Source organism: Rana temporaria, chromosome 5 (genome assembly GCF_905171775.1).
Source record: "Rana temporaria chromosome 5, aRanTem1.1, whole genome shotgun sequence".
In the NCBI taxonomy this organism is placed as follows: Eukaryota; Metazoa; Chordata; class Amphibia; order Anura; family Ranidae; genus Rana; species Rana temporaria.
In genome coordinates, this window is record NC_053493.1 from 43623798 (window position 1) to 43647323 (window position 23526).

The following is a 23526-nucleotide window of genomic DNA, read 5'->3' on the forward strand; positions in this document are numbered from 1 at the left end:
TCATACATAGCTACATCATCAGACATGTTACATGATCATACATAGCTACATCATCATACATGTTACATGATCATACATAGATACATCATCATACATGTTACATGATCATACATAGCTACATCATCAGACATGTTACATGATCATACATAGATACATCATCAGACATGTTACATGATCATACATAGATACATCATCATACATGTTACATGATCATACATAGCTACATCATCAGACATGTTACATGATCATACATAGATACATCATCAGACATGTTACATGATCATACATAGATACATCATCATACATAGCTACATCATCATACATGTTACATGATCATACATAGCTACATCATCATACATGTTACATGATCATACATAGATACATCATCATACATAGCTACATCATCATACATGTTACATGATCATACATAGCTACATCATCATACATGTTACATGATCATACATAGCTATATCATCATACATGTTACATGGTCATACATAGCTACATCATCATACATGTTACATGATCATACATAGCTGCATCATTATACACAGTAGGAGATATTCACAGTACCTACAGGCAGGGTGGATTTGATTCCAATCATGATTCAGCACCGATTCACACTGGTGTGTTCTGACATGCGATTTGACATGTCAAATCGCATGTCAAATCGTCGGCATTTGCCGGCAATGGCACCATCCTAATCGGTGCGAAGCCGCATCTGCAGCGCTGCACTGATTTCAAAAAGTAGTTTCTATTGACATCTGTGAAGAAACCCGCTGCTATATCTGCTATATAACTACATAACTAAGCTCCATTTCATGCTGAATAAACAAAATTATTTTCGAAAAGTATTTAATAAAAAAAAAATTTGATTAAAAAAAAAAAAAAAAAAGGATTGAAATGAAAAAATAGGAGTTAAAAAAAAAAATCATTGCTTTTTATCCACCCTGCCTACAGGTAAGCCCTTATTATAAGCTTACCTGTAGGTAAAAGTGGTTATAAAGGGTTAACAACCACTTTAATGAATGAATGCATGAAAAACGTGTGGAAATGCCTCCATGCCTAATGCCGCGCACACACGGTCGGAATTTCCGGCAAGAAACGTTCGATGTGAGCTTTTGGTCGAAAATTTGGACCGTGTGTAGGCTCCATCGGACTTTTTCTGTCGGAATTGGTTCTCAAATTATCCGGCGGGAAAAGTTCTTGTCAGAAATTCCGATCTTCTGTATGCAATTCCGACGCGCAAAAAAAAACACGCATGTTCGGAATCAATTTGATGCATGCTCGGAATCATTGAACTTCATTTTTCTCGGCTCATTGTAGTGTTGTACGTCACCCCGTTCTCCGCGGTCTGAATTTTGTGTAATCGTGTGTATGCAACACAAGGTTGAGCCAAAATTCGAAAAAAAAACAAGGTTTTGCGATCGTGTGCATAAGGTACACATGTCACATGTATGTTTTGAACGGTGTTTACATATGTGGGCGGGACTTACGTGTGTGTTCGCTTCTGGGGACAGGGGCGTTTTAAATACTTTTTTTATTTTTATTTTACTTATTTTTTTTTTTTTTTGCACTTTTTTTTTATATTTTTATGATCACTTTTTTCCTATTACAAGGAATGTAAACATCCCTTGTAATAGGAATATATATCGTGAAGTTACTCTTTATGGAGAGATGCGAGGTCAATAAGACCCCACATCTCTCATTCAGGCTGGAAAGCATGAGATTGTGGAAAAAAATTCACCGATCTCATGCCGACAGCCGCGATTGCGGCTTTGTTTACTTCCGGGTACCCGGGCGTGACATCATAACATCGCGCCTGGGCCTCCGACGGCCATACAGATGACTGGGGACCATCTGGTCCCCAGTCATCTCTATGCTTTCCATCTAACGCCGGCGGATCGTCTCTCCAGGCCCCCGATGGCCGTTTTTACCACGTTTTGCCGTAATTTTTGCGGCGTTTTTTTCTGCGTTTTGCCGCGATTTTTGCGTCGGTTTTTACCACGTTTTGGCGCGATTTTTGCGGCGTTTTTTTTCGCGGTTTGCCACGATTTTTGCGGCGTTTTTTTACCGCGATTTTGGACAGGTCTATAGGGTCACCAATGTTAAAAGCAGAAAAAAAACGCAAATCTGCAGCCAGACTCAGTGGAGGGAGATTTCTGCAGCATATTTGGCAAGTACAGAATTACAGTATATATAATATAATATGCAAAGTGGTTAGAGGGAAGCTCCAGAATGGCAAAGATGTTTTTAATACAAATGATGTGAGCAGACTGCAGTTCCTCTCTAAAGGGTTATGATGAGGAAAGTGGCAGGGTCTGCATCCCTTTAGATGTCATTTCCCTGTGGGAGTATCTCACCAAAAATGACATTATTGTTGTAGGAATTGCTCTTAGTGTAGACTTCTGGGAAAATCGGTGAGCCAATCACACAAGCAGAAACTCACATTACCTGGGGACGTGCTGTAAACACCTCCAGGTCGCCATGTTGTATTTTACAGAAAATCGCAGAGCTGCAGATTGAAAAGCAAAGGAAATGTTTAATAAGATTCTATTACAATATGACTTGTGTCTTATATGCTAGATTGTTATTATTTTTTCTCCATGAATGTGGAGTTACCCTTTAACCCATTCCCACCCGCCATATAGTAAAATGATGACCAGCTGGGAGCGCTCTCGCTTTGGGAGGACGTCATACGACCTCCTCCCATTCTTGCCTCGGACACAGCGCATCATCGATCAGGGTAACGAGTCAATGGCAGGGGCTCTTTACCATGTGATCAGCTGTGTCCAATCACAGCTCATCACATGTAAACAAATGCCGGTTATCGGCAATTTCTTTCCTCAACGCTGTCAGCGTCTGAGGAAAGAAAAGCCGCTAACTGGCTTTCCTGTGACAGGGGACATTTACACTGATCATCAGTGCAGCCCCATCAGTGCCAGTCAGTGTCCATCAGTGCCAATCAGTGCAGCATATCAGTGCCCATTAGTGCAGCATATCAGTGCAACCTCATCAGTGCTTCTTCATCAGTGCCCATCATTGTAGCTTATCAGTGCCGACTCATCAGTGCAGCCTTATAAGTGCCCATCAGTGCAGCCTCATCAGTTCTCATCAGTGCAGCCCTATAAGTGCCCACCAGTGCAGCCTCATCAGTTCTCATCAGTGCAGCCCTATAAGTGCCAATCAGTGCAGCCTCATCAGTTCTCATCACTGCAGCCCTATAAGTGCCCATCAGTGCAGCCTCATCAGTTCTCATCACTGCAGCCCTATAAGTGCCCATCAGTGCAGCCCTATAAGCACCCATCAGTGCAGCCTCATCAGTTTTCATCAGTGCAACCCTATAAGTGCCCATCAGTGCAGCCTCATCAGTTCTCATCAGTGCAGCCCTATAAGTACCCATCAGTGCAGCCTCACCAGTTCTCATCAGTGCACATCAGTGAAGAACAATTACTTAATTATTTGCAAAATTTTATAACAAACAATGAAAAAAAATGTATTCTTTAAAAGTTTCAGTCGTTTTTCATTTCTTTAGCAAAAAATAAAAAACCCAGAGGTGTTTACCACCAAAAGAAAGCTCTATTTGTGAGGGGAAAAAAAAGCTAAAAATGTCATTTGGGTACAGTGTAGCATGACCGAGCAATTGTCATTCAAAGTGTGACAGCGCTGAAAGCTAAAAATCGGCCTGGGCAGGAGGGGGTTAAATTTGCCCGGTATTAAAGTGGTTACTTATCAATCAAAATCCAATTCCCTGTGTGTGGCATATGGATCGACTATAGATTGATTATTCCTATCGGAACATAAATCGATCATTTATCAAAGCGTGTATGACCCATAATAGGAGATTGAGCGCTTCTCTATGTATTTATAGGGGGAAAACACGACAGAGAATCTAACCCCTCCCTTCTTATGCGTTCAAAGCTAAAAAAAATATAGATTTTGTCTAGAGATACACTTTAAGGACCAGTTCACACCACAAAAACACACTCCAGATCTGTGCCGGATGCGTTTCTGCATGCGTGTTTCTAATGTATTTTGATGCATTCCGGTGTGTTTTTTGATGCGTTTCTGGATGCATTCCAGGGGTTTTTTTTTTTTCATTTTTCTGCATGTGTGTTTCTGATGCTTTCCAGTGTATTTTTTATGCGTTTTACTGCGTTCTAGTATAAGAAATGCATAAAAAATGCACTGGACCCTAGTGTGGTCAAACAAAATAAAAAGAAGAAAAAACCCCATCTGAAATGCATCCGGAAACGCATCAAAAACACACCAGAACACATCAAAAACGCATTAAAAACACGCATGCAGAAATGCATCTGGAACGGATCTGGAGTGTGTTTTGTGGTGTGAACTGGTCCTTACTTGACTAGGGTCCAGTGTGTTCCAATATAAGAAATGCACTGGAACGCATCAAAAATGCACTGGACTCTAGTGTAGTAAAAAAAAATAAAAAAGAAGAAAAAAACCCATCTGAAATGCATTTGGAAACGCATCAAAAACACATCTAAAAAATGCATTAAAAACACGCATGCAGAGATGCATCTGGAATGGATCTAAAGTGTGTTTTTGTGGTGTGAACTGGTCCTTACTATACTAGGGTCCAGTGCGTTTTTGATGTGTTTCTGATGCGTTCCAATGTATTTTTTATGCGTTTTACTGCGTTCCAGTATAAGAAATGCACTGGAATGCATCAAAAATGCACTGGACCCTAGTATAGTAAAAATCTGAAGAAAAAATCCACCTGGAATGCATCCGGAAACGCATCAAAAACACATCGGAACACATCTAAAAAACACATTAAAAACACGCATTGGGGAGTGCGTTTCTGATGCGCTCCAGTGTATTTTTTATGCGTTTTACTGCGTTCCAGTATAAGAAATGCACTGGAACGCATCAAAAATGCACTGGACCCTAGTATAGTAAAAATCTGAAGAAAAAATCCACCTGGAATGCATCCAGAAACGCATCAAAAACACATCGGAACACATCTAAAATACACATTAAAAACACGCATACAGAGATGCATCTGGAACGGATCTGGAGTGTGTTTTTGTGGTGTGAACTGGTCCTTACTATACTAGGGTCCAGTGCGTTTTTGATGCATTTCTGATGCATTCCAGTGGATTTTTTATGCGTTTTACTGCGTTCCATTATAAGAAGTGCACTGGAACGCATCAAAAATGCACTGGACCCTAGTATAGTAAAAAAAAAAAACACTTGGAATGCATCCGGAAACGCATCAAAAACACATAGCAACGCATCAAAAACGCATTAAAAACATGCATGCAGAAATGCATCTGGAACGGATCTGGAGTGTGTTTTTGTGGTGTGAACTGGTCCGTACTATACTAGGGTCCAGTGCGTTTTTGATGTGTTTCTGATGCATTTCAGTGTATTTTTTATGCGTTTTACTGCGTTCCAGTATAATAAATGCACTGGAACGCATCAGAAATGCATCAAAAACGCACTGGACCCTAGTGTAGTAAAAAAAAAATGTAAAAAGAAGAAAACACCCCATCTGAAATGCATCCGGAAACGCATCAAAAACACACCAGAACACATCAAAAACGCATTAAAAACACGCATGCAGAAATGCATCTGGAACAGATCTGGAGTGTGTTTTTGTGGTGTGAACTGGTCCTTACTTTTCTAGGGTCCAGTGCATTTTTGATGCGTTTCTGATGCGTTCCAGTGTATTTTTTATGCGTTTTACTGCGTTCCAGTATAAGAAATGCACTGGAATGCATCAAAAATGCACTGGACCCTAGTATAGTAAAAATCTGAAGAAAAAATCCACCTGGAATGCATCTGGAAACGCATCAAAGACACATCTAAAAAACGCATTAAAAACACTCATGGAGAGTGCGTTCTGATGCGTTCCAGTGTATTTTTTATGCGTTTTAGTGCGTTCCGGTATAAGAAATGCACTGGACCCTAGTATAGTAAAAATCTGAAGAAAAAAATCCACCTGGAATGCATCCGGAAACGCATCAAAAACACAACAGAACACATCAAAAACGCATTAAAAACACACATACAGAAATGCATCTGGAACGGATCTGGAGTGTGTTTTTGTGGTGTGAACTGGTCCTTACTATACTAGGGTCCAGTGTGTTTTTGATGCGTTTCTGATGCGTTCCAGTGTATTTTTTATGCGTTTTACTGCGTTCCAGTATAAGAAATGCACTGGACCCTAGTATAGTAAAAATCTGAAGAAAAAATCCACCTGGAATGCATCCGGAAACGCATCAAAAACACATCGGAACACATCTAAAAACCGCATTAAAAACATGCATGGAGAGTGCGTTCTGATGCGTTCCAGTGTATTTTTTATGCGTTTTACTGCGTTCCGGTATAAGAAATGCACTGGACCCTAGTATAGTAAAAATCTGAAGAAAAATCCACCTGGAATGCACCCGGAATAGCATCAGAAATGCACTGGACCCTAGTGTAGTAAAAAAAAGAAGAAAAAATCCACCTGGAATGCATCCGGAAACGCATCAAAAACACACCAGAACACATCAAAAACGCATTAAAAACATGCATGCAGAAATGCATCTGTAACGGATCTGGAGTGAGTTTTTGTGGTGTGAACTGGTCCGTACTATACTAGGGTCCAGTGCGTTTTTGATGTGTTTCTGATGCGTTTGTGTATTTTTTATGCGTTTTACTCCGTTCCAGTATAAGAAATGCACTGGAACGCATCAGAAATGCATCAAAAGTGCACTGGACCCTAGTGTAGTAAAAAGAAGAAAAAACCCCATCTGAAATGCATCCGGAAACGCATCAAAAACACAACAGAACAAATCAAAAACGCATTAAAAACACACAGGCAGAAATGCATTTGGAACAGATCTGGAGTGTGTTTTTGTGGTGTGAACCTGCCCTTACTATACTAGGGTCCAGTGCGTTTTGATGCGTTCCAGTGTATTTTTTAAGCGTTTTACTGCGTTCCAGTATAAGAAATGCACTGGAACGCATCAAAAATGCACTGGACCCTAGTATAGTAAAAAAAAAAGAAGAAAAAATTCACCTGGAATGCATCCGGAAACACATCAAAAACACATAGCAACACATAAAAAAAAACACATTAAAAACACGCATGGAGAGTGCGTTCTGATGCGTTCCAGTGTATTTTTTATGCGTTTTACTGCGTTCCGGTAAAAGAAATGCACTGGACCCTAGTATAGTAAAAATCTGAAGAAAAAATCCACCTGGAATGCATCCGGAAACGCATCAAAAACACAACAGAACACATTAAAAACGCATTAAAAACACACATGCATTTGGAACGGATCTGGAGTGTGTTTTTGTGGTGTGAACTGGTCCTTACTATACTAGGGTCCAGTGTGTTTTTGATGCGTTTCTGATGCGTTCCAGTGTATGTTTATGCATTTTACTGCGTTCCAGTATAAGAAATGCACTGGAACGCATCAAAAATGCACTGGACCCTAATATAGTAAAAAAAAAGAAGAAAAAATCCACCTGGAATGCATTCGGAAACGCATCAAAAACACATCGGAACACATCTAAAAAACGCATTAAAAACACGCATGGAGAGTGCGTTCTGATGCCTTTCCAGTATATTTTTTAAAATCCACCTGGAATGCATCCAGAAACGCATCAAAAACACATTAAAAACACGCATGCAGAGATGCATCTGGAACGGATCTGAAGTGTGTTTTTGTGGTGTGAACCTGCCCTTACTATACTAGGGTCCAGTGCTTTTTGATGCGTTCCAGTGCATTTCTTGTGTGTTTTACTGCGTTCCAGTGCAGGAAAAATGCAGCATATTCTCATTTTTTTCCCTGGAACTGATGGCACCGGTGTGAACGATGCCATTGGAAACCATATAACCTACTTTCCTTGCTTTTTAGATGTAGAACAAGAACGCACTGGACTGCATGTGGTGTGAAGTGGCTCTAAAAGCAGCATTGCTGGAGCACGGTACATTTGTAAAGAGCTAAATAGGAGGACAGTCATAGAGAAAGGAGTGACGGAGAGGAGAGGGTAGATTTGGGGGGGGCGCTAGCGGCAGGTGCCAGGGGCTGTGTGACACCTGGGCTCAGCGCCCCCCCTCTCCCCTCAGCTCAGTGTATAATGTGTATTATGTGTATGTGAGGCTGGCCTCTCCTCCTCCTCTTTCTCCTCAGCCTTCTCTGTGGAGGGAGGTGGCTCAGCTGCAGCTGCTCTCAGCGCAAGTCACAGCAGAGTGAAGTGGATGAGTGGAGATCGCAGAGGAAAGCCAGCAGCCATCCTAGGACCATGATACCATATCAGGCAATCTGACCAGACCCCGGGCTCTCCGCAAAGCTTGCCGTTCCCCCACCGCTGCCTCTATTTCCAACCACTCGCCTCCAAAGCTGAGGGACACTTTCCATCACCAATGGTCCAAAACAACATGTCCAAGACTCCTTCAACCTCACAGGAGATCCACATGGATGTTCTGGAGAACCCCATCGTAGTGCAGGTAGGTACGCCCCGACCGCCGCACATTTTCATCGCTTGCATTTGTTATGTTTTTGTTTTTTTAGGTTGCTGCGTTTTTTACGGCGCATCGATTATTTATTAGGATGGCGTGAAGACTAAGGATTATGAACTGGTCAGGTCGTTGGCAGGTTGCCCCCGTTTTCTGGGACGGTCCCTAGTTAAAAAACGGATCCATAACCAGGTTTGGGCTAAAATCTTGCCATCGATTTTATATTTTAATTCTCCGGCGTCGGTAAGTATCCTGGGCTGCGCAGTCAGCACTCTTGTCTTGCAGCGCCGGGGTCCTGGGTTCACTTCCCAGCACTGACATCATCGGAGTTTTATGCTCTCCCTCTATTGGCAGTGAGTTTTATCCCACGCTCCAAAAACGCACTGGTGGGTTAATTGACTTCCACCCCCCAATTGGCACGTGTGTGTGTGTGACTTTGGCGGACTGTTAGATTGTAAGCTCCTTTGGGGCAGGGAGCGATGCAGATGGTCGGTGTCGTCTATAAAGCACAGTAGAATTTGTTGGCACTATAAAAAAAAATATATATATATTATAATATATATAGCAACTCTGGGACCTGCCACACGGCACTGAGCGTGATGAGCTGAGACACAACAGCTGAGCACCGGCGTTCCGACATATTATAATGCTGGCAGCCATGCACTGGCACTGCGGCTGGTCTGTTTAGCTTGTCCTCATCGTTACCCAGGACAGTACAGCGCAGTCTGAGAACATTGAAAGGTGAATATTGATTGGCTGAATTGGGTTACTGTGGTTTGTCATTTGCGCCGCATATTTATCCTATTTCATCGTTTTCTAACTATGTGACACAAAAATGCTTTGAGCTTCCAGTATTACAGTTGTTGCCCCTGGCAACCAGACCACGGATGTATAGAACTTGTAGTTCTTCAGCCATAGGTTGGCTTTCCCATTTGACGTTCTTCATTTGTAGGTGTTCTGTTATAGCTTAGTACTGGGGGCTCTGATGTGAAGGGGGGGGGGCTCTGATGTAAAGGGGGGGCTCTGATGTGGAGGGGGGGCTCTGATGTGGAGGGGGGGCTCTGATGTGGAGGGGGGCTTTAATGTGAAAGAGGAACTCTGATGTAAAAGGAGGACTCTGATGTGAAGGGAGCTTTGATGTGAAAGGGCAATACTGATGTGAAGGGAGGCTGTAATGTGAAAGGGGGAATTTGATGTGAAGGGAGGCTGTGATGTTAAGGGGGGCTATGATGTGAAGGGAGGAGGGCTCTGAGGTGAAAAAGGAACTCTGATGTGAAAGGAGGACTCTGATGCGAAGGAGGGGGTTGTGATGTAAAAGGGAGACACTAATGTGAAAGATGGACTCTGATGTAAAGGGGGAGGGGGCCCTAATGTGAAAGGGGAACTCTGATGTGCAAGGTGGGCTCTGATGTGAAAGGGACGGGGGGCTCTGATGTGAAGGGCGGCTGTGATGTCAAAGGAGGACTCTGATGCGAAGGAGGGGGTTGTGATGTAAAAGGGTGACACTGATGTGAAAGATGGACTCTGATGTAAAGGGGGACTCTGTTGTGAAAAGTGGGCTCTGATGTGAAAGAGGGGCTCTGATGTGAAAGGGACGGGGGCTCTGATGTGAAGGGCAGCTGTGATGTCAAAGGAGGACTCTGACGTGAAGGGGGGGCTTTTGATTTGAAAGGGAGATCTATTGTGGAAGGGGTACTCTGATCAAAGGGAACGGCCTTCCTGGGGGAGGGGGGCTCTAATGTGAAAGGGGGGCTCTAATGTGAAAGTGGAGCTCTGAAGTGAAAGGGCGATACTGATGTGAAGGTAGGCTATGATGTCAAAGGGGGACTCTGATGTGAAGGGAGGAGGACTCTGAGGGAAAAAAAGGAACTCTGATGTGAAGGGGGAGGGGGCTCTAATGTGAAAGGGTTACTCTTATGTGAAAGGCGGCTCTGATGTGAAGGGGCGGGGGACTCTGATGTGAAGGGGGCTGTGATGTAAAAGGAGGACTCTGATGTGAAGGGGGGATTCTGATTTGAAAGGGAGATCTAATGTGGATGGGGTACTCTGATTGAAGGGAAGGGGGACCCTGATGTGAAAAGGGAAGAGACTCTGATGTGGGTCGGAGGACTTCTGGTGTGAAGGGGGGGGGGGCTGCTGATTTTTTTCAGCCCATGAATATTTGTAAAACATACAATGTGACCTTCATACTGAAAACATCGGAGCCCCCCCCCCCCCCCCTGACTTAGTAAATTGAAAGATAAGCTGGGACTTTTAGTTCCCGACCAGCCAGAAAGTCACAAGTTACATAATTCTGATTGGAGAATACAGTGGGGAAAATAATTATTTGATCCCCTGCAGATTTTGTAAGTTTGCACATTTACAAAGAAATGAAGGGTCTATAATATTTATCATAGGTGTAATTTAAATGATAGAGACAGAAAATCAACCAAAAATCCAAATACAAATGTTACTTTACTCACTGAACTGCAACTCAATTTCTAAGACCCCTTTCACACTGAGGTGCTTTTCAGGCGCTTTATCGCTAAAAAAAAGTGCCTGAAAAGCTCCTGAAAACGGCTTCCCATTAATATCAATGAATGCTTTCACACTGGGGCGATGCGCTGGTGGTGCGATGCGCTGGTGGTGCGGTGAAAAAAGTCTTGCAAGCAACACCTTTGAAGCATGTAAAAAGTGCCTCAAAATGCCCCTCTCCATTGAAATGAATGGGAAGCGCCAGAAAAGCGCTTCAAAAGTGCCACAAAATGGTTAGTTTGAGTCATATGGCCTTAAAAAAAAAAAAAAAAACTGTAAGTAATAAAAAAAAAAAAAAATCCAGGAATTTCACGTCTAGATTAGGGGTGCGCGCTATAGGCAGATAAATACGGTAACAGTTAAGGAAGGATCTTATTAAAATATCAAATAAATGTTTAGGCATAAAAAATAGTAGTTATATGCCAGAATTTATTACACTAGATCAGAGGTCTCCAAATTATGACCCAAGGTCAGCTAAAAAGTTTTTCCTGGTCCACAACAACTCTGATGTGATGAAGGGTCTCTAATATAAAAGGGGGACTCTGAAGTGAAGGGGGGGTCAAATGTGAAAGGGGGACACTGATGGAAGGGGGGCTCTGCTGTGAAAGGGGGAGGCTCTTGTGTGATAATGTCTTCTAATGTTTAAGGGGGACTATGATGTGAAAGAAGGGGGGGGGGGTTCTGGTGTGATGTGGGGCTTGATGTAATGGGGACTTCTGATGTGACAGGGAGAACTCCGATGGGATGGTGGGACCTTTGATGTGATAGATGAAACTCTGAAGTGAAAGGTAGACTCCGTTGTGATGTGGGGCTTCTGATGTAACAGGGAGAACTCTGATGGAATGGTGGGACTTTTGATGTGATAGGTGAAACTCTGAAGTGAAAGGTGGACTCTGTTGTGATGTGGGGCTTCTGATGTAACAGGGAGAACTCTGATGGGATGGCGGGACCTCTGATGTGATAGGTGAAACTTTGAAGTGAAAGGTGGACTCCGTTGTGATGTGGGGCTTCTGATGTAACAGGGAGAACTCTGATGGGATGGCGGGACCTCTGATGTGATAGGTGAAACTCTGAAGTGAAAGGTGGACTCTGTTGTGATGTGGGGCTTCTGATGTAACAGGGAGAACTCTGATGGGATGGCGGGACCTCTGATGTGATAGGTGAAACTTTGAAGTGAAAGGTGGACTTTGTTGTGATGTGGGGCTTCTGATGTAACGGGGAGAACTCTGATGGGATGGCGGGACCTCTGATGTGATAGGTGAAACTCTGACGTAAAAGGTGGACTCTGTTGTGATGTGGGGCTTCTGATGTGACAGGGAGAACTCTGATGGGATGGCGGGACCTCTGATGTGATAGGTGAAACTCTGACGTAAAAGGTGGACTCTGTTGTGATGTGGGGCTTCTGATGTAACAGGGAGAACTCTGATGGGATGGTGGGACCTCTGATGTGATAGGTGAAACTCTGAAGTGAAAGGTGGACTCCGTTGTGATGTGGGGCTTCTGATGTAACGGGGAGAACTCTGATGGGATGGCGGGACCTCTGATGTGATAGGTGAAACTCTGACGTAAAAGGTGGACTCTGTTGTGATGTGGGGCTTCTGATGTAACAGGGAGAACTCCGATGGGATGGTGGGACCTCTGATGTGATAGGTGAAACTCTGAAGTGAAAGGTGGACTCTGTTGTGATGTGGGGCTTCTGATGTAACAGGGAGAACTCCGATGGGATGGTGGGACCTCAGATGTGATAGGTGAAACTCTGAAGTGAAAGGTGGACTCCGTTGTGATGTGGGGCTTCTGATGTAACAGGGAGAACTCTGATGGGATGGTGGGACCTCTGATGTGATAGGTGAAACTCTGAAGTGAAAGGTGGACTCCGTTGTGATGTGGGGCTTCTGATGTAACAGGGAGAACTCTGATGAAATGGTGGGACCTCTGATGTGATAGGTGAAACTCTGAAGTGAAAGGTGGACTCTGTTGTGATGTGGGGCTTCTGATGTAACAGGGAGAACTCTGATGGGATGGCGGGACCACTGATGTGATAGGTGAAACTCTGAAGTGAAAGGTGGACTCCGTTGTGATGTGGGGCTTCTGATGTAACAGGGAGAACTCTGATGGGATGGCGGGACCACTGATGTGATAGGTGAAACTCTGAAGTGAAAGGTGGACTCCGTTGTGATGTGGGGCTTCTGATGTCATGGGGCTTTTGATGTAAAAGAACAGACTTATGATGTGAAAGGAGGGACCCTGATATGCTCTGGGGGGGGGGGGGGTTCTGATTTGAAAGGGAGCTCTGATGTGAAAGGGGGGCTCTAATGGAAAAGGAGGGTCTCTAATGTGATGAGGAGCTCCTGATTTAAAAGGGGGTCTCGGATGGAAGAGGAGTGGCTCTATTTGTGATGGGGGAGCTTCTAATGTGAAGGGAAGGACTCTGATATGATTAGGTGGATTCTGATTTGAAAGGGGGGCTCTGATGGAAGAAGAGGGGCTCCAATGTGATGAGGCGCTTCTGATGTCAAAGAGCGACCCTGATGTGATGGGAGGGGGGTTCTCTTGTAAAAGGGAGGAACTCTGATGTAACGGGTGGGGGGTGTGATGGGGGGCTTTTGGTGTAAAATAACAGATTTCTGACTCTGGTATGATAGGGGGTATTCTGATCTGAAAGGGGCTCTAATGCGAGGGTCTAATGTGATGGGGAAACTTATGATATGCAACAGCGACTCTGATGTGAAGGGGGGACTTTTGATGTGGGAGGGCTTCTCATGTGAAAGGGGGGACTTCTGATGTGAACAAGGGAATGATTTATTCAGCCCACCCTGCACTAGATAAAAGCCAGGACCTGCAAAAGACAATGTCATACTCACCTGTTCTGAGCGAGGACAGGCAGGTGAGTATAACCGGAGCTTAACTTACCGACAAGGTAGCTTTAAGCAGATGCTACCTCTTTTTTATTACGAGGAACATGGGCACCAGTAAGAAACAAAAACACAAGGAGATTGTGCAGAAATGGTCACTCGCCCTAATCGCACGCAGAGCCCCAGTGCTGCAAGGCAAACGTTTGCACCTGTTATTACAGTTGAGTATACAGTGCCTTGCAATAGTATTCACCCCCCTTGGCTTGTTACCTATTTTGTTACATTACAGCCTTTGTTTCAATGTTTTTTTAATCTGAATTATATGTGATGGAACAGAACACAATAGTCTAAGTTGGTGAAGTGAAATTAGTCACAGTACTTTGCACAGCCCAACATGTTTTGTCTCTCCAGACGTCATCAGGAACGGTCCTGATAGCTGAGTGGCTGATGGATTGTACTAGAACTTTAAAGTAAAACTAAAGTAAAAACTTTTTTCCATTTTGTGTAAAGGAGGGTTACAACCCCTGTTATTATTCTTTTGCCATCTGTGTTCCCTTCACTTCCTGTCCCACCGCCAAAACTGGAAGTAAAATAAAATCCTTCCAAAGTGAGGGAATCTCTGGATGTCAACAGAACCGGTGTCCCCATTGTAAGATGTCTGGTTTTCACTCTCAAATCTCCCTAATGGGCACACAAAATGTAATACAGGGGTTCTACTACCATTATATCCGAAAAATATATATATATATTTTCTCCTTACTTGTACATAAAGGGGTAGATTCACGTAGAACGGCGTATGTTTGTGCGGGCGTAATGTATCCTATTTACGTTACGCCTCCACAACTTTTATGTGCCGTATTCTCAAAAAAAGTTGCGGCGGCGTAGCGTAAATAGGCCGGCGTAAGCCCGCCTAATTCAAATTGTGAAGAGGTGGGCGTGTGTTATGTAAATTAACCCTGACCCGACGTGATTGACGTTTTTCACGAACGGCGCATGCGCCATCCGTGGAATTTCCCAGTGTGTATTGCTCCAAAGTACGTCGCAAGGACGTCATTGGTTTCGACGTGAACGTAAATGAGGTCCAGCCCCATTCACGGACGACTTACGCAAACAACGTAAATTTTTCAAATTTCGACGCGGGAACGATGGCCATACTTAACATTGGTGCGCCGCATATACGCCTCATATAGCAGGGGTAACTTTACGCCGGGAAAAGCCTAACGTAAACGGCGTAGCTGTACTGCGTCGTCGTATCTCCTTTGAGAATCTACCCCAAAGTTTCTTGAAAGCTGAAGAACTAGGCACACCAAATTATCTTCTTTGACGGGAACATAAAATATTTCCAGGGACGTCATGCACAAAGCACTTGGGAAAGATGACCGTACAGCCATATACATTTCACTCTGACATTTCCATTAAAATTTGCAAAATTTTATTAGTTTTACCTGAGGCTTGTTGGTGAAAAAAGTAGAAAAAAAGACAGATGTTATATTTCATGATGAAAATTAGGTAAGTGTGGACTTCTTGTGGGGCTACTATCAAGAGAACCTGTTACTTTGCCAATTTCAGTCAAAATGCACGCTTTTTTTTTTTTTAAACTCCATGGCCCGGATTCAGATAGAGTTTACGTCGGCGTATCTGTTGATACACCGCGTAAGTTCTAGGTTGCGCCGGCGTATCTTTTTTCTGTATTCAGAAATCAAGATACCCTGGAATTTTGCTAAGATACGACCAACGTAAGTCTCTTATGCTGTCGTATCTTAGTTGCATATTTACGCTGGCCGCTAGGTGGCGCTTCCGTAGATTTACGCGTCAAATATGCAAATTAGGTAGATACACCGATTCACGAACGTAGTTGCGCCCGGCGTATCTATATGCGTCGTTTACGTAAGGCGGCGGACCGGCATAACGTTACCCCTGCTATATGAGGCGCAGGCAATGTTAAGTATGGACGTCGGGACAGCGTCAAATTTTCTGTCGTTTGCGTAAGTCGTTCGCGAATAGGGCTGTGCGTAAGTTACGTTCACAGCCAAAGCATTGACTATTTGCGACGTGATTTCGAGCATGTGCACTGGCATACGTCCACGGACGGTGCATGCGCCATTCGTTCGGCGCGTCATTTACGTGGGGTCACAATACATTAACATACAACACGCCCACTGACAACCTAATTTGAATTACGCGGGCTTACGCCGGCACATTTACATTACGCCGCCATAACTACCATAACATACGGCGCAAGTTCTTTCTGAATACGGAACTTGCGCCCTAAGTTACGGCGGCATAGTGTATCTGAGATACGCTACGCCCGCCTACAACTTAGACTATTCTTTCTGAATCCGGGCCCATATATATTTTTTTTCCATTTTGCAGTGTGGATGGCATTTTAATTCAGCCTTCCTTATTTGTCACGGTGACCACTTTCACTGAGACAGAAAGTAATGGGATGTCCAACATGTAAAGCCCTGTACACACGGCCGGGAATCCTGTCAGGAAAAAAACGTTGGTTTTCCTGACGGGATTCCTGGCAAGCTTGCCTTGCAAAGCTGTGCATACAGACGGCCACTCAAAAGAACCGCCGTTCTTTTGAATGGCAAGAACGCGATGACGTCATTGACTACGATGAGCCGGCGCTCGTCACATTCGATGCCCTCGCCGCCATTTTGCTACACCCTACACTAAACTTGTATGCTACCGCGCATGCGTCAAAGTCTTATCGAGCATGCGCGGGTTTACCTCGGACAGATAAGCATACAGACAACCGGTTTTCTCGGCAGAAAACACTGCCGGGAATCCCGACGAAAAAAAAAAAGCCAGGTTCTATATTTTTCTCGGGCAGTTTTTCTGTCGGGAGTATACTCACGGCCAGTATTTCCGGCCAAATGCTCTCCTGGCAGTTTTCCTGCCGGGAAAAACGGTCGTGTGTACGAGGCTTTACAGTTGCATCAGAACAGAAGTAGTGTAAACTTTTCAATGGGGACACCTGTTCCAGTGACAACTGTCTAAGGCCTCGTACACACGAGGGGACATGTCCGATAAAAACGGTCCACGGAGATTTCGGTCTGATGGTTGTACACACCATCAAACCGAAATCCGCGCGGACAGGATACGCGGTGACGTGGCCGCGACGATGACGCGGCGACGCGCGCGCGACCCTGGAAGGTCAATGCTTCCACGCATGTGTCGAATCACTTCGACGCATGCAAGGGCTTTCGGCCGAGCGGACATGTCCGGTAAGTCGTACAGACGACCAAACATGTCCGACGGACAGGCTTCCAGCGGACATGTTTCTTAGCATGCTAAGAAACATTCGTCTGCTGGAAACCTGTCCGATCCGCCGGAAAATTGTCTGGTCGGCCGTACACACGACCGAACATGTCACTACCTACTGAGTCACTGGTCTGGAAAAAATATTCTTTACAGGAATCAGCATAAGAGCTCCAACTTTTCACAACTATAAAGTAAACCTAAAAGTAAATCCAAAAGTCCCTCCCTCCTTCCCCATATTCCTTTCTGGCTATTTTTATTGCTTGAATAATGGACTAATACCAGGTTTTGTGAAATATAGCTGCCCAACTGTTACAACCATAACTTCTAAAGTAAACCTGTCATAAGGGAAATTACGTAGGCTGCCATTGAAGTTAGTGGAGCACAGACTGTGCTTAGTTAGCTGCTTCCCCGGCTGTACCAGCTCTGAAGCCTCAACGCTTCCGGGTTCATTTGTCACAGAGAAGTTCCTCCATCTCCTCTTTGGCAAGCAGTCCCCCGGGGACGATTACTGTGGTCTCGGGTTCCCCAGAAGAATGAGAGCGCCCAGGAACCAGGGGAGGGGACGGCCCTTCAAAGAGCTGTAAATATGATCACTTTTGCAAAACAGTCAATCATTGAAACCAAGTTCTTGTAAAAAACACAATGGGGTGTTTATCTATGTACAGCTGTGCTCATAAGTTTACATACCCTGGCAGAATTTATGATTTCTTGGCCATTTTTCAGAGAATATGAATAATAACACACAACTATTTATTTCACTCATGGTTAGTGTTTGGCTGAAGCCATTTATTATCAATCAACTGTGTTTACTCTTTTTAAATCATAATCACAACAGAAATTACCCTGATCAAAAGTTTACATACCCTGGTGATTTTGGCCTGATTACATGCACACAAGTTGACACAAAGGGGTTTGAATGGCTATTAACCACTTAAGGACCGCCTCCTGTAAATATACGTCAGCAGAATGGCAGGGCTGGGCAGATGTACGTACCGGTACGTCCTGTACATCTACCCAGCCGTGGGTCGCAGGCACGCGCCCGCGACCCGGTCCGAAGCTCCGGGACCGCGGGGACCCGCGGACCCGATCGCCGCTGGGGTCCCGCGATCGCTCCCCGGAGCTGAAGAACGGGGAGAGCCACGTGTAAACACGGCTTCCCCGTGCTTCACTGTCGCGGCGTCATCGATCGTGTCATCCCCTTTATAGGGAGTGTTGAAGTTGCCTCCCAAAGTCGCACTGAAAGTCGTGTTGCCCCTATGTGAACCGGCTCTAAATTCTGCCAGGGTATGTAAACTTATAAGCACAACTGTTTGTCGGTCAGCAAGTGGTTAAGCTGAAGTCCAGTCCACTCAGCCTTATCTGTTAGCCCTCCTGCTTAGAGGAGTGTAGAGAAGCGTGCTTTGACTTGTTGCCAGCAAATTGGAGTATTCGAGCCACAAAGTTGAATATTCCGAACAGTATTTACTAAACCTGACCACACCCCAGTGAAATTTTCATTTGAACATTCATACAAAAATTCTGATTTTTTTTTTCCTTAGAGCACTAGATCTTGCCATCATTGCGTCAACCCCTTTTGCTGGTGCAAGTCCTTGAATTTTCCTCCATACCTGCTATTTGAATGGAATCCTAGACATATTAAACACGTTTATTTTGTGCCTAGAACATTTTGAAATGAAAGCCACATTTCTGATAAGACTAGGGGTAGAGGCAATGCTGTATCCTGGCCTAGGCCAAGGGTAGCACTTTGCAGGGGGGCAGCACAGAAAGAGTCCCCGCCGGCTTGTGCTACACTAGCGCCAGCCTTATGGGGCGGACTGGGCTGAGAGGCAAATTAGTCAAGCGCCCCCATAAAGCAGCCGCACTGCTTTCAGCAAGTAGGCGGCCGGCATTCCGTAACTGTGGAGGGGGGGGGGGGTAAAGGGTAAAATGTGTACATAAAACAAATTTGTTTCAAGGGAATAGACTCACCCTTTCTCAGGGCTGTTAGTGTGTACTTATGGGGAGGTAAATTCTGGAGTGATTTCTACAGGCCAGATTCAGATACATTTACGTTGCTCCACGGCAGCGTAACGTATCCCATTTACGTTACACAGCCGCAGGTTTACAGCGTAAGTGCCTGATTCACAAAGCTCTTACCTGTAAACTTGCGGCGGTGTAAGGTAAATCCGCTCGGCGCAAGCCCGCCTAATTCAAATGGGGCGGGCACCATTTAAATTAGGTGCGTTCCTGCGCCGAACGTACTGCGCATGCTCCGTCTGGAAAATTACCCGACGTGCATTGCTCTAAATGACGTCGCATGGACGTCATTTGTTTAGACGTTAACGTAAATGGCGTCCATCGCCATTCACGGACGACTTACGCAAACAACGTGATTTTTTAAATTTCGACGCGGGAATGACGGCCATACTTAACATTGCTTAGAACCCCTAGGGCTCAGCCCTAATTTTACGACGCGTATCTCGACGGAAACTACGTAAAGTTAGAGCGACGGGTAACGCGGACGTTCGTGAATCGCCATAACTAGTCATTTGCATATTGTACGCCGACCGCAATGGCCTCACCACCTAGAGGCCGGCCTAGAATTGCATCCTAAGATCCGACGGTGTAATTCAATTACACCTGTCGGATCTTAGGGCTATCTATGCGGAACTGATTCTATGAATCAGCCGCATAGTTAGGACGGGCGGATCACAGAGATACGACGGCGTATCAGGAGATACGCCGTCGTATCTCTTTTGTGAATCTGGCCCTACATTCCTAACTTCAAATAGGCAGAGTGTGGCTTGTGGTTGTACCGAAGCTGACCAAGAGTTGCATTTTTCTGGACACCAGGGCCAAGATTCACAAAGAATGGCTTAAGTTTAGGCGGGCGTAGCGTATCTCATATACGCTACGCCGCCGTAACTTAGAGAGGCGAGTACCGTATTCACAAAGAACTTGCGCCCTAAGTTACGGCGGCGTAGCCTAAATGGGCCGGCGTAAGCCCACGTAATTCAAAGTAGGCTGGTAGGGGGCGTGTTGTATGGAAACGAATCGTGACCCCACGTAAATGACGCACGCGCATTCTCAATATCACGTAGAATTTTCTCCCTAAGTTACGCCTATCTTAGTCGACGTGAACGTAACCTACGTCCATCCCCATTCACGTACGACTTACGCAAACGACGTAAAATACGACGCTGTTCGACGTTTCCGACATCCATACCTTAACATGACTTACCCCTGCTTTATGAGGGGTAAAGTTACGCCGGTCCTACGCCTTACGGAAAACAGCGTATTTAAATACGCCGGGCGCAAGTACGTTTGTGAATCGGCGTATCTAGCTCATTTGCATATTCAACGTGGAAATATACGGAAGCGTCCCTAGCGGCCAGCGTAAATATGCACCCCAAGATAGGAGACTTACGCAGCTCGTATCTTGGCCGAATTCAAGCGCAAATGATTCTAAGAATCAGGCGCGTAGATATGACGGCGCACATTCGGACTTAGGACGGCGTACGTGGAGATACGCCGTCGTAAGTCCTTTGTGAATCTGGGCCCAGGTGCTCCTTCTTGCTGAAATGATCACATGGTTGCAGGGCCGGACTTACCATTGGGCTTGACTGGGTTCAAGCCCATGGGCCCCGCCCAATAGGGGCCCCTTACGTTTGAATTTTTTTCAATAATATGCCAGTCATTTAAAGTGGTTGTAATGTAAACCCTCGGACACAACATTGTCTTAAAAAATATCGCATAACACAGACAGATGATCATTTGCATGACGTCACCGCGCTTGCGCACATTAGCACCTCTAAACCGGCATTTAAAGCTTGCCGGAATGCAGTCTGTGAGAACTTCCACTCTGTCCGGCACAGAGGAGAAGTCTTGCTGTGCTTAGCTCCTTCCACTCTTCCTGATTCTCCCCCATGTGACTAAAGAAGACGTCACAAAAGGGGAGTGAAAGAAAACAGCAGCCGCAGACACAGCAACGAATGGTTACGGCGCATGCGCGAGATTACCGACAGGGACACAGTAAGGGCGGAAGCGACGTCATAATTTGAATCACATAACAGCAGTACGAATGTCGCTTGAGATACCCGGAAACCATCCTAAAAAAGGTATTTGCAGGTCTCGTTTTTGGGGAATATACATATATGTATTGCATTGCGATGAGCTGTTATAACTTAATAATTGAAAAACTGCAAAAATCGGCCCGGGGTTTACTTCAGAATCGTGATCTCTATTTTTATTCTCAGTTTATCCAGAATTGTGTAGCTCTAATACATAGCTTGTGTATGTATCATTTTGTTCTATTTAAAGTAATTTATAGAAGGTAGGGCCCGAAAGTGACTCAAGCGCAGGGTCCCCCACCACTCTAATGCCGCGTACACACCATCACTTTATGTGATGAAAAAAAACGAAATTTTTTGTGAAGTAAAAAACAATGTTTTTGAAACTTCAATTTTCAAAAACGACGTTGCCTACACACCATAGTTTTTTTAAAATGCTCTAGCAAAGCGCGGTTACGTTCAGCACTTTTTTCCATTGAAGCTCGCTTCATAACTAGCTTCTGAGAATGCGCGGGTTTAAAAACGTTGTTTTAAACGTCGTTTTTGCTACACACAGTGATTTTTTGTGACACAAAAAACAACGTTTTGAAAAACGACACAAAAAATTTAAGCATGCTTCGATTTTTTTTTGTCGTTTTTCACAAGACATAAAACGACGTTTCCCCCCACACACAGTCATTTAAATTGACGTTTTTAAAAACAACGTTTTTTTTCATCACATAAAGTGATGGTGTGTACGCGGCATTAGTCCTGCCCTGCATGATTGATATCAAAAAGATAGCGGCCCAAGCCCCTAAGGGGGTTCATCATCACAATTCACCCCCTAAGGGGGTTCATCACCGTTGGGCTCAACCGACTAAAAGTGATTTCTTCCTCACTGCCTACATGGCCACCTACCAGCGACTAGGTACTGATCAAGTCAGTCCACTGCACAAATCAGTGACCAAGAAATTCTGATATATCTGGCTATTGAGAACAGGTATCAGGGCCGATCCGCCCTATAGGCTCACTATGCAAGCCGCTTAGGGCCCCGCAGAGCTGCGGAGGGCCCCCCAAATTACTAGAGGCCTCGCCTGGTGAGAAGTCACTTTCGGCCCCTCACAAGGCTTCTCAACTCGCTGGCTGCATGGGAGAAGAGGCAATTTGGCACTTGGAAGTTTTGACTTGTTTAGAAAATCAAGACCAAGAATCTCATGGATAGCACTTGGGAAGCCACATATTGACTTTTTAGTCCCTTGTAAAGCAACATCATAACATTGTCTAGTATGGGAAACGTAAAGGTCCCCTTTCAAAGGCAACTGCAGCTATAATATTAAAGCTTTGGAAAGAGCAGGGAGGAATTAGAACCTTTCTCCAGGTTGTAAAATAATTTTCCTAATTGCATAATTACAGATTCCACCGCTGCCGGTGCAATTACTATATATGTTTACAACAGCCATAAATGCCAGTCCCATCAAGCAATGGTCATAACTCAAGCTGAAAAGTGTTATTAGATCAAATACAGGGCTTTACATTGAACAAACTTTAGACTTTATATTCATAAAATAAATGTAATCATTATTCTGTGATGTCATTCTAGGGTGGATAAAAATCGATGATTTTCTTTTAATAAAAATAAAAATAAATCAGATTTTTAATTTTTTTTATCAAATTCATTTTAATAAAATGCTTTTGGAGTAAAAGTCTAAAGATAGTATTCTATTTAAAGATACATTAATAATTTAGTTTATTCAGCATGAAATGGAGCTTAGTTATGTAGCATTAGGCTGTATATTCTGCAATATTTACATTTTTGTATCAATGAATCCAAGCTCTGAAAGCTGAGATAGCGTGCACTGCATTGATGCATTCACACAATTTCACAGTAACCGTGAGATAAAACAAGGTTCAAGAATATTCTTTTATCCCATTGTTTTGCAAATCAATGTACACTACAAATTGTATGATTGGATCGGTTCTGATATCGCTGTTTTACTAACCTGACAGCTTATTATTCTAAATAGGAAACCTTCATTTTGTTTGCAAATATTAAAGATTCTGGGCCAGATCCACGAAGCGCGGCGCTTCTTTACGGCCGGCGTAGTGTATCTCAGATACACTACGCCGCCGTAACTTACAGCGTATTTCCGGTATTCTCAAAGAATTTGCGCCGTAAGTTACCGCGGCGTAGTGTATCTGTGTCAGGGTAAGGGCGCGCAATTCAAATGAATGAGATGGGGGCATGTTTATGGTAATACGTCTTGACCCAACGTAAATGACGTTTTTTCTGAACGGCGCATGTGCCGTCCGTGGGGGTATCCCAGTGCGCATGCTCGAAATTAACCCGCAACAAGCCAATGCTTACGACGTGAATGTCATTCTA

General features: G+C 44.3%; 1 protein-coding gene across 4 annotated transcripts in view; it reads left to right on the forward strand.

The window, feature by feature from the left end:
- The first annotated feature begins 8212 nt into the window (after positions 1–8212).
- CACNB2 (calcium voltage-gated channel auxiliary subunit beta 2) overlaps positions 8213–23526 on the forward strand; it is a 391254-nt gene continuing 375940 nt past the window's right edge. For 3 of the 4 annotated variants that reach the window (XM_040352479.1, XM_040352483.1, XM_040352484.1), the window contains exon 1: positions 8213–8470. In XM_040352479.1, the coding sequence (XP_040208413.1) occupies positions 8387–8470 (84 nt within the window). In that variant the 5' untranslated portion in view covers positions 8213–8386. The remainder of the gene's footprint in view (positions 8471–23526) is intronic. The other variant, XM_040352478.1, reaches the window with a different exon arrangement.